General features: G+C 45.5%; 1 protein-coding gene and 1 pseudogene across 1 annotated transcript in view; one reads left to right on the forward strand and one right to left on the reverse strand.

Annotated features, from left to right (window-relative positions):
• Positions 1–1,450: 1,450 nt before the first annotated feature.
• The window catches only part of MGAM (maltase-glucoamylase), a 73,936-nt gene continuing 58,003 nt past the window's right edge, over positions 1,451–17,383 (forward strand). Inside the window, exons 1-3 of the mRNA XM_090287600.1 lie at positions 1,451–1,523; positions 12,181–12,307; positions 14,028–14,122. Coding sequence (XP_090143726.1) covers positions 12,181–12,307; positions 14,028–14,122 — 222 coding nt within the window. The 5' untranslated portion in view covers positions 1,451–1,523. The remainder of the gene's footprint in view (positions 1,524–12,180; positions 12,308–14,027; positions 14,123–17,383) is intronic.
• On the reverse strand, positions 3,176–3,747 carry LOC150002245 (large ribosomal subunit protein uL11 pseudogene; annotated as a pseudogene).

Raw genomic sequence — 17,383 nt, forward strand, 5'->3', positions numbered from 1 at the left:
GCATTTCACAAATGTTGCTGTCAATGCGCTTCTAACCTGGTTTATAGCTCACCTATGATAACTATATGTTGGATTGGCCTGTGTTTAGGAAGCGGTTGCTGCTGCATTTTCAGGGGTCGGACGCAGAGAGGCAGCTCAGGAGCTGATGGGTGATCCAGACGTGGGGTCATGTGGGTCTGAGTGAGGAATGGGGAGGGAGGTTTTATCACCACGTTGCCGATTCTCACCTTTGCCTGACCTCTATGGCTCCCAAATAGACATGTTTTCCCGACACCCTCAGGCCCAGGTAAGGTCGTGTTACCAGGACAGCAAACCACTGTAGGCATTACAGACCTCATTCTTCCGTCTGGCCTGGATCAGCTCTTTTTCAACCCAGGGGCTAAGCTTTTAACCGGCTGCAGTTGGACAGCGTCACACATGTCAATAGGTAGTTCAGGGCCTTGCACAAAGTAGGTGCTTGATAGTTTTTCTTTCTGAGACATTAACAAGTGCCCCCTGCATGGAGAATTCTGATTTAAGAGGGCAGGACATGCTGGCATAGTTGACGGTGACTTGGGTTGGGAGTCTGGGGCTTGGGTTCCAGTCATGGTTGTGGCAGATGCATAATAATAACTATTATTATAATGGACACTTATTGAGTAGTTATGTGATACCAAGTCTTTCACTTCCATCATTTTGTTTAATCCTTACAATGTGGATGGTAACCAGTTTTATCTTCATTTAATTTAAGGGAACTGAGATTTACTCAGTTTTGCATCCTCAGCTGCTCTGCAAAACTGATCTTTGAATTCAGGTCTGCTGGCCTGAGATGGGCACCTTATAATTGCTACCCCCATGCAAACCTCACAAAATCCCTGGGTCCTGGCTTCCTCACCGGTAGGCTATGCTCGGTTATCCTTAGGGGTAAAACTGAGTGGTACAACCCACTTGGGCTTTGATGATGAGTGGACCTCTCCTCCAGACCCTACCAGGCTGCCAAAGGGGCTGCATACGCGGCAAAGCCTAAAGACACCTCTTCCAGAGGCAAGAAGAGACAGCTACTTTGAAACATTTTCAAAACTATTTCCTTCAAACACAAATCGGCTGATTATATGACTAAGTGTCAGTGGATTCCTGGGAGGTTAGGGGTCCCTGAGAGACAGGGCTCTTCTGGGACACCGGAACAATTATTTCTTGCTCTTTATTGTCTGTCTACAAATCGAGTCAGTCTGTGCTCTTTTACCCGGCTTGCCGAGTGTTCTTCCTGCTGAATGAAGATTCAGTGCCCACCGGGGCTTGAAGAGGTCAGGGCAGCCACGGCTCCTCCGAGCCCTTAGGGATGTTCTCCTCTGGAAAGACTGTGATTACTAATTAACTAGTAAATCTGATCCCCAGGATGAAAGCTGGGCAGTCATTTGCATTTGAAGTCCATTAAGCAAACGCAGTAACGAGTCACCAGGGCCAGGTTGCTTTCTGTGGACCGTGTGCCTCCGCCTTTATTGCCAGGTTGACCTTCAGGGAGAGTGGCAGTGGGCGGCGATGAGGTATGTCTGTGAGCTCTGCTCACGGGGGCTCAGACGTGTGTGTGCAAGTGTGCGTGGCTTTGCGTTGATGTCCTTGTTAATTTGTTAAACACAGACGAAAAGACACCCCAACAAGGCACAAAATCGCACAGACACACAGGTAAAACTAAACTGGATTCATTTCTTGTGGAGCGTGTGCATGCGGGCATGGGTGTGCGTTCCTCCGGCCCCAGGCTGCGCCGACAAGCCCTAGTTAGTGTGTGCTGTGATAAACGAGTTCGTATTCCGGGTGAGGTACCCGTTGGAGGTTCTTTCTGACTGGGCAGGTGAGGTTTGGGAGTTAGATTAGAGCCTACAGGGACTTTCCTTTCTAAAGGACGCAGCGTTGTGATTGAGGGGTGGCAGTTAGAGAATTGGTCAGACTCAGCTACTGAGAAATCTGTGACTATGCCTGCGAGTTTTGTGCCTTTATGGATCAAATTAAGGACTGCTTTAGGGAAGCCTAAGGGTGTGCCAGTGAGGTTCTGGGATGTGCACTGTGCAGTGGGGGTCGTGAGAGATTTTGCATGGACTGCGGAGGGGGTATGACGGGGAAGAGCAACGTGTGGCCTGGCAGGTGTGGGTGAGAGCAGAACAGCAGCACAGAGGGAAACAGGGGAAGGCAACAGGTTCTTGCTGGTCCGTCTCCGATAAAGACCTCTGGTAAGTTGTCAGAGTCTAGCTAGACAGAAGCGGGCACTTCTAACTGGCCGCTGAGGTGGGAAGGAAGAGTTATTCTCAGGGAAAGGGAGGCAGGCCAAGGCCAAGTCATCGGTCTCACTAGAATGGGCTGCTAGTGGGTTCCTGACATAGGGTCTGAACTAAAGCGGCCTCCTGGTGTCGTGTGTCAGTGAGTGTATGTGTGGTGGGCAGGGAGGAACGGAGGGGGCGGGGTCTTTGTGTGATTGTGCTGGGTCAGGGACCTAATGAAATGGAAGGACATTCCATCCCACACTCCACAGTTAAGATAGCTCATCATTATTTCACTTACACAAGACGCCTGTGGTTTTTTTACTGGCGCTCTCTCATGAATGAGTTTCGATGCGTTGATAGAGTGACTTTACAAAGTGCTCCGTAAGCATGGACTACTAATGCATAGATGGACTTAGAAGGATAAAATTTTCATCTAAAATTGGTCCAGCAGGTAACCGCTGAATGTGATGAGGAGGCTAAGCCTTTGCACACCCTGGTGCTGGGGTCACAGTGGGTCATAGCTGTTTTCTAGAGATGATTGCCTTTGTGGTGCAGGTGGAGAAGCTGAGGCCCAGAGGACTTAAGCGGGTTTCCCAAGGTCACACAGCTGGGTAGGATCAGAGCTGGCTTTCAGACCTCTGCACTGCAGATGTGGCCACACTTGGAAAAGGAAGGCCCTGGGCTACTTTGTCCCTTCCTCTTCTCTATGTGGCTGAAGGCAATGGACCGACCCAGTCAATTTTGCCCCGGATTTTTGAGGCCTGGCCATGACTTGCTGGGGTCTTTTCTGCAAGTCACTCTCAGTCTCCGTAAAACTAACCCTCTCTTTTCCATGAGGTCTCTTGCCTTGTGTTATCAAAGGATTTATTTTTATTTTTATTTTTTAAATATTTTTTGGGATATCAAATGATCTTTAATTACAATATTTTCCTCTGTAGTTGTTAATTAGCTGGGCATGCCACTGCATTGCTGCTGATGGCATCTGTGATGTCATGCGGGGGACAGCCATCAACATCGCAGCCCACAGGCTGGGCAGTCCCCAGGATTTCTTTAATGGTTCCAGAGAGTTCTCTAGCTCAACAGCAGTGCTGCATCTGTCAGGCCATGTCGACAATCTCATCAAAAGTGACATTTCCACTGGCTTAATGTTTTTTTGCTTCTTTCTGTCTCATGGTGGTTCTTTGAGGGCTTTGATGATCAGGGCAGAGGCAGGAGGCACCACCTCAGTCTGGGCCTGTCTGTTCTGAATGGTCAGTTTCACTGTCATCCTCAGACCCTTCCAATCGCTGGTTGCTTTGGTGATGTCATCATCAAACTTTTTTGGAGACAGACCCAGGGGGCCGATCTTGGGGGCCAGGGCAGATGTGACACTGACTTCCCCGCCAGTACACCACAAGTATATGGCTTTGATCTTGTTGGGGTCGAACTTCGGCAGCATGGTGGAGGTGGCTGGTGTCGGATGAACCCGGATTTCGGACGACCAAAGAAAGTTGCACCTTCACCTCCTCCAAGCCGAAAGCCCAAAGCTCAAAGGCGTAGCTCATCACCCATGAGTCAGACACTGCTATAATTCAGAAAAGACAAGAGCGTTAATTATCCAGTTTCTCCCAATGAGTTTAGGTGACCATTTTGAGAAATTGGGCCCCCGACCTGGTTTATCTATCTACTTTGCCTAAATAATAATAACAGTTCCAGGAAAATGAGTCTTGGTGGTTGTTCATGTAACTGTTTTAATCCAAGAGAAAAAACAATTACTGTTGGAGTCTGTGCAGTTTACATACAGGAATAATGTGCACCTTTTCGGTGATAGTTTCCCTGACAGCCTAATTAAAATCGGAGGCCTCATCCACATAGTCCTCATCTTTCCCTATCCCCCACTTTATTTTTCCCCATAGCTTTTATCACAGTCTAGTTTATTGTATATTTATTTGGTTCATTGTCTCTTGTGTACCCACAAGAACACAAACATTTGTTATCTGTTTTGTCTGTTGTATAGCCAGTTCCTGGAAGAAGGCTTGGCACATTGTAGGAGCTTAATGAATAATTGATGAGTGGATAAATAAACTTCAGGGAGATCTCCTGTTTCTCCAAAGACACAGTGTTAATAACTTGATGAGCAATGGGGTGTGTCAGCAACATGTCCTGCTTGGTCTTGCAGAGAATGTAACACAGTACGTGGCCATACCTTCAAGTGCTCTGAGGCCACAGGTGCTTACAAATCCTCTTCTAAATCCCCCAGGTGAGCTGGAGACTGAAACGTTGCAGAATTTTTGTTTCCTTTTCTTTCCGTAAGCCTTCTAACACCATGGTTGTCTTTGGAAGGACACAGGCATCTTCCTGTTCTACCTCCTCTTAATTGAAACCTTAATCATTGATGAGTATATGGATTTTCTGCATTTGCCTTACATTGTGGAAGCTGGCCTTGGATTCAGATTGCCTGGCTTGAAGGCTGGCTGGATCTAGTCAATCTGGCCTCTATCAGACTCAGTTAGCTTAAGCAGGGAAAATAGCAGCCCTGACTTGTAAGGTGGTCATGATGATGAAATGATGCATGTAAGTGCTTAGCCCAGCACCATACACCTTCTAAATATTCAGTACTTGGTTAAAGACCCAGACGTTATTTGATAAAACCACATCTCACAAAATGCCTTAGCTAGTATACAAAAGTGGGGCATTATAGCATAGAACATAGAACAATGGTTAAAAGTTCTGGCTGTGGGGTCAAAGGGCAGGTGTTCAAGCTGTGGGTTTGTCCCTTATCAGCTGTGACATCAGGCAGGGCATTGGACCTTGCTGAAGCTTAATTTGCGTGTTTGAAAGCAGGGCTAGTGAGTCACTAGTTTGGGGACGTTATGAGGATTGCGTGTGACAAATTCCAAAACCTCTTAGCACTCTCACTCAGCCATCATTAGCTGGTATTACCGCTGTTTGCACAATTTGTGTTTGCCGTATGAAATCGAATGTTCAGAGATTAACGATAGGCTTCCAAGTAACCATTTTTAAAGACATTTTTTCTTTTAAAAACAATTAAGTCTAGCTACTTAACTTACTTCCTATTTTATTTGCATTTTGCCATTTTTCTTGATCTTGATTTGTCCTAAATTGCATTCCTGGAAATTGAGAGAGAAGGGAAATATTTCTTTTCTATAGTTAGAAAATAATTATTATCATACCATAGAGCAGGTAACCATATTTGAATATATGATGCATAAGGACTTTTGATGAGGCAAACAGATACTTTTTAATGCAATTGATATATTATTCAGAAGTCATATTTACCCACGTGTGTTAATTATTTATTGCTGAGTAACAAATTACCCCAAAATTTAACAGCCTGAGATAATAAGCCTTTATTATCTCACTGTTTCGATGGCTAAGAGTACTGAAGCAGCTTAGGTAGAAGGTTCTAGTTCAAGGTCTCTTAAGAGGTTGTAGCTGAGACGCTGCCTGGGCTACTGTTGTGTGAAGGCTTGCCTGTGGCTGGTGGGTCCACTTCTGAGATGCCTCACTCACATGGCTATTGGCTAAAGGCCTCAGTTCTGTGCTGGCTGCTGACCTTTCTATAGACCCGCTTGAGTGCCATTATGAAAAGAAGCGAGGAAGTGACCCCAGAGAAAGCAGAAGGAAGAAGCTATAATGCCTTCTATGACCTAGTCTTGGGGGGTCACGCTCCATCCCCTCCGCCAGGTTCTGTTTCTTAGAAGTGAGTCACTAAGTCCAGGGAGGGAAGGGGTATCAAAGAATCTGGGGGCTTTTTTATTTGCAAACCACCATGATATGATTTCAAATAACATCAAATTTTATTTTATTGCACATTTTACTCAGTCCTTTCTTTGGGGATAGTTATACTATTTTTAATCTTTTGCTGTTACATGTGTTGCATGTCATGCTACAATGAAAACTTTTATCTGTCCACGTACACTGTTTCCCACGTGTGCAGACATAGTAATGGGCTAACTTTCTATAAGTGGAATTCCAGATGGTGATTGGAAGTCATTTTAATAGTTTTCACCAAATCTTCTTTGAGCATATGGTGTTTACCATTTTACTAGCAATGTGGGGTGCCTTTTCTTCCTAGTGTCTAACACAGTGTGTTAATAAACATAAGGAAAAATTTTAGATAATCTCCTATCTCACAACTATTAGCAACCACCGAAGAAAAAAAGACATGGCCGCTTTGATAGGCCATGTGATAACTCCTCTTTTTGCAGGGAGCATCAGGTTTTTATTTTATTTTATTTTATTTTTTATTTTATGAAAGGGGAGAGGACAGAGAGAAACATCCATGTGAGAGAGAAACATTGACTGGTTGCCTTCTGCAAATGCCCCAGCTGCAGAGAGGGCCTGGAACCTGCAACCCAGGCATGTGCTCTGACCAGGAATCACGCAGGCAACCTCTCAGTTTGCCTGACGATGCCCAATCAACTAAGCCAAGCTGGCCAGGGCAACATCACATCACTCTTTACCTCGTTACTTAATTCAATTATACCAGACAGGGAAGATTATTAATCTTGATGGAATTTTACACGTAAGATTAATATTATGGGATATCTTATAAGAATGTGAGGCATTGAGGACAGGGCTGGTAAGAAAGACTAGAGTTGGGTAATTTATTTTAGAAAAAAACAAGATAATCCTTGTTGTAGAGAAAGGTACAGCCCCATTCCCTTTAAGGTAAGGGAGCATTACATTGACAAATAGCAATTTCTCATTCAGTGCCTGAGGCACAAATCCTCTTGTCATCTAATTTTGGGCAAAGGTCTGAGGAAGGCTGAGAAGAAAGTGGAGGTTGTGTGAGGGCACTTGGAGTGGGCGGGAAATGAGGCTTCGAGGGAACATCAGATACTGCGGTTGAGCCGCAGACTCGAGTCCCAAGCTGGGGAGTTCGGAGTTAAGGTCCGAAGGAAGAAGGGGTTGGATGTGCTTTTCCAGTGAAGATAGCCTGGGAGAGGGTCCGCGGCTGGGGTGATGGAGAAAGTGACCCTTGAATGGACAAGACTGCTCTTGGCTCCTCCTGTTTCTTCCTAGCTTTCTGCACCCGTGTCTCAGATAACGTGCGCGTCCCGGGACACGTGGAGTCATAAAGCACTTAGCAGATAGGAGCTTCTGTGGGAAGGGCAGCCGCAAGGCCAGCAGCCAGGAATGTGCCTCTGCTCTTCACAGAGCGCTGAGTGAGGGCCCATGCCAAGCGGGCTTGGCCTGTCTCTCAGGAGCAGGCTGTTCCTTACCCAGGGCCCACTGTCTTCTCCGTGGTGAATAATAGCATAATGGTATGCAATGCTTTACTATTTAAAGTCGTTTTAGCAGGGATTGACTGGGAGCAGGGTGGGCGGGGCAGTGGAGAGCAATGGGGGAAAAATTGGGACGACTGTAATCGAACAACAATAAAAATAATAATAAAGTAGTTTTATTTAATTCTCTCAAGAACGTGACAATAGGTAATAATAAGAGTAGATATTATTAATTCCATTTTCATGGCTAAGAAAGCTGTGACTCTGGAGTATTAAATAAATTATTTAGGCAACTGCAACAAGAAATGGGAGGGCTAGGGGCCAAGCTCAAGTCTTCTTCGGCTGTATTAGCATGTTCGCTGTTGTGAGAAGGAGATCATGGGAATATGATGAAGAAGGAAAATGGCAATGAAATGTTCATCACAGGACTCTTCCGTGGAGTGCAGGGGTAAAGAAGCAAGCAGCTTGTGTGATTCGCTCACAAGTGACATATTAAAAGATGGCATGAATTCTATAGATCTTCTAGTTCAACCTCTTTAAATGGTAAATGAGGAAATTGAGAACCAGAAACCTTAAGTAAATTTCTCAAGGTCACCTGGCTAGTTACTTTCCGAATGTGAAATAAAATTCAGGTCTTCTGATTCTCATGGAAGAATACTCTTTCTCCCAAACACTGCTTTTATTATGTATAATAGAAGGAAATAACAGTATTGGCCTTTAAGCTCACTTAAGGCAGGCATCACCATTTTATCCTCTGAAATAGTTTCATGGTGTACTATAATTAGGAAGTATGCAGGTATTTTGTAGATATTTAATCAGGGAATAAAATACTATCAGTCATTACGTACTGATTATGCAGATATTGCTACTAAGTACTTAGGAAAATAAAGAGGAATAAGCAGACATAATTCTTATAGTCTGGGAACTCACCATTTGAGAGAGAAAGAGGGCTGTTGTAAACCTAAGGAAGTAGACACACCATTGGAGGAAAGGCCTTAGGAAGACTCATTCTCCAACACAAATGAGCTGGGAGTAGAGAGGGTGCATTGAAATACCAGAGGTATTGGGAAGGGTGCTTTGATGGGGTTGAAAACTTTCACAAAGGAACATCCATACCCCTACTACTCCCTCCAAATATGTTATTTTATTTTTCCTTATCACGGTATCCTACTTCATATTCCTCTCTTATTTCATTGTCTTCAATTTACACCGGCCACTCTCCAACCCCCCCATAGGCTAATGTGGTACAGCATCATTAAATGAACTGATGAACTCAAAATTCCCAAAGTGATTCTGAGATAGGAGTGGAGGGGAATTAAATGTTCAAGTCATCTGCAGAACTTTGAAGACCTCTGTAGAAGGGTTCAAGATGGTGGGCTGCTCCCAGGATTTTATTTTATTTTTTCTTTCCAAACTTCCAAACTGATAGTCTTATAAAGATGTAGCAAAAGAAACGAGTCTGCAACAAAATGGTAAAAGAACAGCAGACAGGCTGTTGTGCTGGGTGTATCAGAGCAGAGACTGTCTCAGCTCATCGTCAGCCTGCAGAAGGGGGCCTCTGGTGGGGCCGGGGGCAGTTCTGCGTGGACAGACCTCGCCTGAGCTCCGCGCCGGAGCTCGGGATAGGAGAGCGCAGACAGGGGCAGGAATGGACCAGTGTTCAGCTTTGGCTGGTCTGGTAAAGGGGCTATGAAGGGCGCTTTTTCCCTGAAAGTACACTTATTAGTGTATATTCTAGCTACAAAGAGTGGTTTTCAACTGCCTCTTTTATGTTACAACTCGCATGGAGGCTCTTACTGGCTCTTACTCCTTGGTTGGGAGCAATAGTTGCAAAGGTCACATGGAGAGGGAGGTGGCTGTGTCTTCTGAATAAAACCCCCCTGGAGATATCCCTGTACCTCCCCCTGATACTTCACAACGATTAATTTAAAGAAACCTTGACTTGGACCCTTCTGTAAAATGAATGACCACCCTCGAATGTACATGATTTTTAAAATCCAAATGTTCTTTTTTCTTTTTTGTCTTTGCTGAGCTCCCATGGATACCGGGGAGGGTTCCGGCCCTGTTTCCTGCCTCCTCCTCCCCTTACCTCTCGGGAAAGAGGAATGAGGGCCCGGCAGTGTATATAGGACACAACAGACTTGGTGGAGGTGTTTCCACTCAGCCTTGCTCCCAAATCAGCAAATACTCATTCACAGTGCAAGCCAGGAGGCATTCGGTGAGGCACGATGGAGTTCTTCCCAACACTTTTCACGTCAAGAACACCAAGAAAGTGATGGTGGCATCATTAAGCTAGTCGAAAGGGAGCCGGAGTTTCAGAGGAGACAACTGTCAGCAGAAGAAGGCACTAGACTTTCTGCCTCAGCTCCACCACCCAGCTGCTCACAGAGCCAGGAAATCAGTAGCACAGGCTCTCTGGCTGAGGGCGGTCACTCTGGGAGGGTGGGACACTCTTACTTGCTGCCCTTTAGTAGCTTAAAGGTCAGAAGGGAAAGACAGATGCTCCTCCAAGCCATAAATGTAGGTGCAGATAAGACTTCCTGGGAGAAGGAGAAGGAGAAGGAGGCAGGCTGATTAGTTTTAAGTGCTGGAGGAGGTATTGTTTGAATTGAAGGAACAGGATTCTGATGAGTGGACTTGGCGGGGTGGGGGAGGGCTGTGCTTTGCTGTAGTTGTGAACAGAAGCATGCCTTCGGAGCATAGGCAGGGAGTGCATTTCAGCTCCACTATTTCTCCGTGACGGCTGCCAAGATCGATACCTCTGTTTCCTCTTGTAAAAGATGAATAATAGCTGAATTTCAGGATTTAAAGATGACTAATGTCTGAAAAATTCTGGGACACAGAAGCCAAAAAAAACAAAACAAAAAAACTTAGCTTCTTTTTATTAAGAGTTAGCCTGTAGATGACCCCTTTCAGTATCAGAAGTAATGAAGCCAGCGCAAGCTTGTTAGGCCTCAAGCCCAAGGGCCCCATTCACATAGATTATTCTTCTGCTTGTCTCTTCTCTCCCCTTTTTTCCTCTTGAACTTTTATTGATGTTCAATTCTATAGATGCCTTAAGGGGATACAAGAAGTTGGCTGCATCAATGAAACTCATTTTAGAAATCATTCCATTACACCACTCAGCTTTACAATGGGTTTGTTTACTTCCTTTGTGTAAGATCTTTCATGGCATGAAGAGAAATTTCTCCTTCCTTTCAGATGTGTGTATTGATTGTGACTTGCTATGGGCTGCACTCCCAACTGAGTGGCATGTTTCTGCCTTACAACATGGCTCTACATAGTGGCTCATGCTTTTGGGGGAGTGTTAGTTTTTGTCTATAGATATATATGTTCTCACACAAAACATGACCGACCGATGTGCCCTCACCTAGGAGGCCATGAGGTCATAAGAAGAATCTCTAAGGTGGAAGTGAGGGCTACTGATTGTCCCGCTGACTGGTCCTGAGCTTTGGGCAAGTGTCATTAAAGCACCTCAGTCCTTGCACCTGCATGCTGGAAAAATTAGCCTGGCTATTCTTACCTCTCAGTTCTGCTGCAAGTACGGAATGCAGTCAGTGTGTCTTGGGGTTCTCAGATCTTAGCTAAGCTGATAGCACGAGATGTCAAGTTTTCCCTTTCCAAGATGCTGTTGGAATTTGCTAGAAGTGACAAAGGGATATGTTTTAGTTATTGTTTGAGAGAATATGCAGTGTTGACCTGCAGAAACAAACTTTAAAAAATGACAGTCGTCAGGACAGAGGAAGGAGGGGCTGAAGGCAGTGACATCTGGGAAAACCATGGGAAGGACAGACGTGGGTGATGAGGTTTTACGTCCCTTGCTACTGATGTAGGTTGGTGCCACAACTCGGTCTAGAACCAGAATTGTCCCTAACAAAGGGCGGAGTCCTACAATGAAGGCACCGAGGGAGAATCCTGGAGTGGACTGCGTTGTGAGACACACTTTTCATCTGAGATTGTGCCTGGTGGTTAGTTAACTCCGCTTTGGGAACAAAGCCTTAAAAGTGGTACCTACCTTCCTGGTCAGAGGCGATGGGAGCCTGCACAGAAGCCCAGGCGATGCTGACCATCCCTGTGGGCCCTGCAGTGACAGCTGTCAGCTCTTCCTCTCCTCAAAGTCCTCTTTCTGTGTAGGTCACAGCACTTGGAAATACTTAGGAAAGGGGTACTTTATTTCATTCTTTGAACATTTGCTATGTTTCTGGACTCCATATCTAGACAAAGGATATCAATATTCATCTCTCCGAGCAGTCTAGATGACCTCTGGGCAAAGGTTTCTCTGGAACTTCTCGTATCATGTAGCGATTGAATGAGTGTGCGTGACTTTGCTTAATCCTTCCTCACGACTGAGAAAATACTTCAAAGTCCATTGTAGGGTGGACCTTTGTATACAAAGATACTGTTTTTAGGTTTTGAGCTCCATGGATTTTTATTGAAGATCCATTTTTTGACTTAAATACTGTCTAAAGTTAGCATCCCAAGCAGAAGAGCTCCATGCGTTTGCTTTCAGTGTCGTGTGCTTCAGGAGCTCCCGAGACATGGTGGGGATGCTGCGGTTGGTTTGGTGGAAGCGCTGACCAGGGGGCCACACGCGCTACATCAGCTTCCACGGAGGGAGAACGCCGTCCCCGCGGGAAGTTCTGTGCTCGGACGTCCTGAAAGTCCGATGCATTCAAAACTGCTCTCAAATCTCGCGTTGTGCTCTCCTTTCGTAGATGGCGAGGGGGAAGCTGAAGAGTTTTACCACGTTGGAGCTCATGCTCAGTGCCCTCCTGCTCATCGTGTTCGTCGTCACGATCCCTCTCTTCGTGCTGTCTGCCAGAGAGTCTGCGGGGTCCAAAGGTAACCAGGAGCTCCGGGACTCTGCCGCCACGGGCTGCTCTTATCGGAGCAACATCCTCCTCGATGGCGGGGAAGAGACGCTTCGTGTTCTTTGCCGTGTGTGCGCACCCACGTGTGCGTGCACGGGGCGGGAGGTGGTAGGCGTTGGGGCGCACCGAACTGCACTGGGGCAGCTCAGTAGGGAGTCAGTGTTCGTTCAGACGCCTTCATTTCCCACTGTGACTAATTCTAGTTTTATTAACAACGATAATGAACAATAAAATACCCTTAGGTGCAAGGCAGTCAGATAAGCATATAACCAATTAAAGTATTTTAGGCCAGAGTTTGGTTCCTTAAGAAAATAACCACCACCAGAGTTATTTCATTAAAAGTTTCTTGGAAAGCCTACAATTTTCTAACCACTTTGCTGTGCACCTGAGGCCAATACAGAATGACCTTGAGTGTAAGCTATAATTAAAAAATGAAAAAAAAATTAAACAGTTTATTGGATGGTTTTATTTTAAAAGAGAGGCTGGATTGTGCTGAGTTAGCCATGATTTCTTACCCTTCAGTCAGTGAAGGGTTGGTCTGTGGCTAGAGCAAACCTTCCTGGCCCTTCCTCTCAATCCCAGGCCTGGCGATTTCTACTTCCATGCGACGTTAGATTAAAGAACCTCAGGCTTTGTTCATTCCTTCAAATTCTATGATTGAACGGAACCCAAGCCCTTGTGGTACAAACGTGGAGTTCTTTTAATCCAACACTTTTGTATTAGAAACACTAATGAAAAGAAAATGAATTTAAGGCCTCATTGTTCCAACTTCATGTCCTCATTAATTTACAGCAATGTCTTAAAGAAATCTTGCTTCCTTATATTAGAATACATTAAATGGGCCTTTCAAAATTTTACTAATTTTAAAATTTGAATCAAAACCCTTGGGCAGGTACTGGCTGCCAATTTCTAGATTGGTGGGGCTCCCTTTACATTTTCTGTCAAACGAGGTGTGATGTTTACGAAAGACTGCCGTTACTCAGGACCACTCCTGGTCCTGAGGGTTGGCATTCAGAAGGGAGCCTGTTGCCTGAGCCAGCAGAACTGAGGCTGCTGCGATTAGAGTGGTAACATACAAGACCACAACATACACTGCCCATGTTCTGTGTGCAAACCTATGGCAATCCACCTGCTGGGATGGAAGTAAAGGACCAGAGCAGAGTCTCTTGACTTTTCTGGGCCAGATGCTTAATTCTCTAGCCTTCGTGGGCCATACGGTCTCTGCGTAACTACTTAATTCTTCCCGTGTAGCACACAAGCAGATACAGACAATATGTAAAAAACCCGAAGTGGCTGGGCTCCAGCAATACTTCACATGTAATAATCAGGCTGTGACCTGATCTGACCCACAGGCCATTGTCTGTTGATCCCTGGACTAGAAAAAGTGGACTTGGTTTCTGCTTTGCTGAACTTCCGAATGAGTGACGGAGCCAGGCTCCTTGTTCTGATCACACTGTCTCCTGGGGGAGGGCTTGGGTGGTGGAAGGAGGTGGTGCAGGTGTGTGTGAGGAAAGTACAGTCAGCGAGAACGACGTGAGGCTTTATAAAGTGAATGCATTTCCGGGGCATCAGGGTGCAGCCCAGTCAGTAGTGGGGCTCATGTAACTGGAGGTCTTGTGAACTACAGGGATACTGAATGTGATGTTGTCTCTCTCACGGTCATTTTATATTTGCTTTTGGGATCATCCCAGGTTCTGGAACAAGCACCACCCCTGATCCTGCTCAGTGCCCAGTGGTAAACGAAGTGGAGCGGATAAACTGCATCCCTGACCAGACGCCCACAAAGGTTTGGGTTATGGGTCTTGTTTTCCTTTAAGAATTTACGCTGTTGGAGAGTTTTTTGTTTGTCTTTGTGGTTTTTTGTTTTTTGTTTATAACTCCCAGAGAGTTGTTCACATTGCATCTCTTAGAGGCTGAGGCGAATCCATCCCATATCCTTGCTTGTATGACAGTAAGCTTTGGGAGAGGAAGAGCCCGGAGATTCTTTTGCGTTGACAGATTCAGCACATGAAAGTAAAGGCTGCCTGGTTAAATTTGGATTTCAGATAAACAATGAGTATTTTTTTTTTTTTTTTTTAGTGTAGGCACTGAATATGTCCCATGCAAGACTTGGAACTCACTGTGCTGGCCCTGCCTTTTATCTGGCAATACTACTTGGTTACTAGTTCTCTCTGACTCTGTTACTACCTCTGCTTCTTGCCTTTTCTCTGTGTGTCACTTTCTCCCTTTCCAATTCCAAGAGGTTATCTAGAATCAACAATAAAAAGCCATATACATGCATAAAAGAGTTAAAATAAGGACAAAGTTTCAAGAGCCATGCTTCGAAAGTAAAAGGTAATAAATACCAGATGAAAGATAGTGCAGGTATCTGGATATTTACCTTAGGGCAGTGTTTCTTGATCATCAGCTGAAGTCCAGCTGAATATTATGATCATAAAATAAAGCGTACCTGCCATATCAGTCACCTTTCACCTCAAGAATGAATGAAAGCAGAATGCAGCCTTCTGACTGAAGTCGGTGACATGCTGTGGCAGAGCTGTCTCTGACACAGAAAGGGTGCTGCTGCAGGTGATGCCTGGGCACGTGGCGCTCCCCAATGTGTCCCTGGCCATTCTGTTGTTAGTGGACCGGGACAATCTATGCGGTGCTTAAGGGTTGATGTTTCAGCTTATTGAAAGGTCCTGATATCAAAAGACATTTTAAAATTTTCTGTGTTTTCCTTTCATACTTCTGAAGGCTAAATGTTCAAAATCAAGGTGTGGGCAGGGTTGGTCCTTCTGAGAGCTGTGAGAAAGGATCTCCTCCTTGACGGTCCCCTAGCTTCTGGTGACTGTCAGTTCTTGACACTCCTTTGCTTACAGCTCCATCACTCCAATCTCTGTCTCTGTGTTCACATGGCTCTCTCCCTCTCTCTACAGTCCCCTCCCTGTACATCCAAATTTCCTTTTTTAAGGACACTGGTCCTGTTGTATTGAGAGTCCACCCTACTCTAGTATGTTCTCATATTAACTAATTACATTTGCAACAAACCTATTTACAAATAAGATCGCATTCTGAGGTATTGAGGATTAGGACTTCAACATATCTTTCCTGGGGACACAATTTAGCCCATAACATGGACAAAGTCACAGGGGTGGGAACTGTGGAAAGTGGAAATTGTTATAACTTGAGCCTTTGGTATTGGCTGAAATGGTGTACATGGATGAGATGGACCAGGCTTGTGGGGAAGCTGAAAGTTAGGGCCGAGAAAGCAATCAGAGCCAGATGAAGAGCTTGGAGTAGAGAAAAGGCCTGCGAACTGCAGATTCGAGCAGAGTGATGGGCAAAACCAATCAGGAGGCCCAGAGACTGTTTTGAAGGCAAGAGAGAGATCCAGTTCCGTATTAATGATCAGGAAACCCCCAGGACAGGATAAAGCAGTGTCCAGACCAGCTGTTAGGGCACAGAAGGGCAGCAAGCTTGCTAAGCTGGAGGTTGTCCCAGATAGACCAATTGACATTATCAAGACTACTGTAGTATTTGGTCCCCTTCCTTCATCTGGCATCTTACCCTGACCTTCTCTTGGATTCGTGTACAGACTTGCCTGCTTGGAGTAGGAAGAAATGAGGCTGAATAGAAAAGGTGGATTTAGAATTTGAAAGACCCTGGGAATCACGTATAGGAGGTTGGTTTTTGATATACAGCAGCTAGGAGCAGCCATATGAGAATGAATGAAATCATGTAATGAGAAAAAAAGAGAGAAGAATAGACTTAGAAATAAAGGAAAAAGGAGATACAAGGGGGAAAGAAAAACAAAAGCACTTCAGTATGGGGCCAAGTGCCACAAAGTTTAGCGTTTTGGATTATAGGTTCAAATAAACTACATATATCGTCGTCGGCAGCCGTCCGTCTCGAGAGACGATGGTGTAGCTTCTTAAGAGTCTATCTGCACCGCCGAGAATGGCTGTGCAGTCCGACTCGGGAGTGACACGGTATCTGTCTCCTCCCGTGTTGAATCGACATCTTGCGATGATGCTGGAGTGTCCTCTCCAGTGAAGCTGAAGCTACAGAGCCTGGGCAGGGTGATATGGAGGGTCTGCTGTCGCCCATGCAGCAGACCCCCCCCTCTCTTCGCAGCTGAAGGGTCCAAGGGAAAGACGGAGTCAATACAGCTTGGCTTCAGGTGCGCCGCAGGAGTTGCCGGTGTTGACTACAACGTCAAACCACCTTAGGGACTCCGGCTCCGGATTTTCTGTCGGGGTTTACTCCCTTAGCCTTTCCCCTGAAGAGGTATGCCGCAAGGCAGCGGAGGTTTTTTGGAATCAGAGTTTTCCTTCTCTGGAGAGGGAGAGTGATCGTAATAATAACTAAGAGTGCCCAGTGTGGGCCAGGCACTGCTCTAAGGACCTTACACATATTTAATTCATTGAATCTGTAGAGCAGCCCTATAAGGTGTATGCTATTCATATCCCTCTTTTGGATGAGGAAACTGAGGTTAGAGGTCTGTTAAAAGATACAAAGAGGTTTATTAAAAATTCTAAGAGCTTACGTGAGTATAACTCGGTTTGAATTGGGCAGCATCTGATCTAGCAGATGGGAAGGAACTCCAGGTGACTGTATACAATGACAGTCTGTGGTAGCCAGAAGGGAGGGGAACGAAGAGGTTATGAGACACATCTGTGGCCACCGCCCTGTAGGAGTGGCAGGGTCTATCAGCAGGTGGCCTACCTAGTGTTACCAGGTGATTCCTGATTGACCAGTTTACGAGTCTGTTTCTGGGAAAGCCAAAACTGCAGTGGTCTCAATTTGGTGATATGGGGCTAACAGAAGCAACTCCATTTGGGGCCTGTTGTCTCATTTTCTAACAGGGGTTAAGTGACTTCTCTGAGGTCAGAGAGGTGATACGTGGTGACCCCAGGGTTTGAAACAACACGGGAGCTTGTGTTCTTCATGCACATGTCATGCGAAGTCTCAGAGACCTAGCAGGTGAGAGAGACAGAGATGCAGTCAGAGACTGTGAAATTGAATCCAGAGGCCACACAAAACCAAGTCGGGATCTTAGGCACGA

This window comes from Furipterus horrens, unplaced genomic scaffold, assembly GCF_987537825.1.
Source record: "Furipterus horrens unplaced genomic scaffold, mFurHor1.1.pri manual_scaffold_9, whole genome shotgun sequence".
Taxonomy (NCBI): Eukaryota; Metazoa; Chordata; class Mammalia; order Chiroptera; family Furipteridae; genus Furipterus; species Furipterus horrens.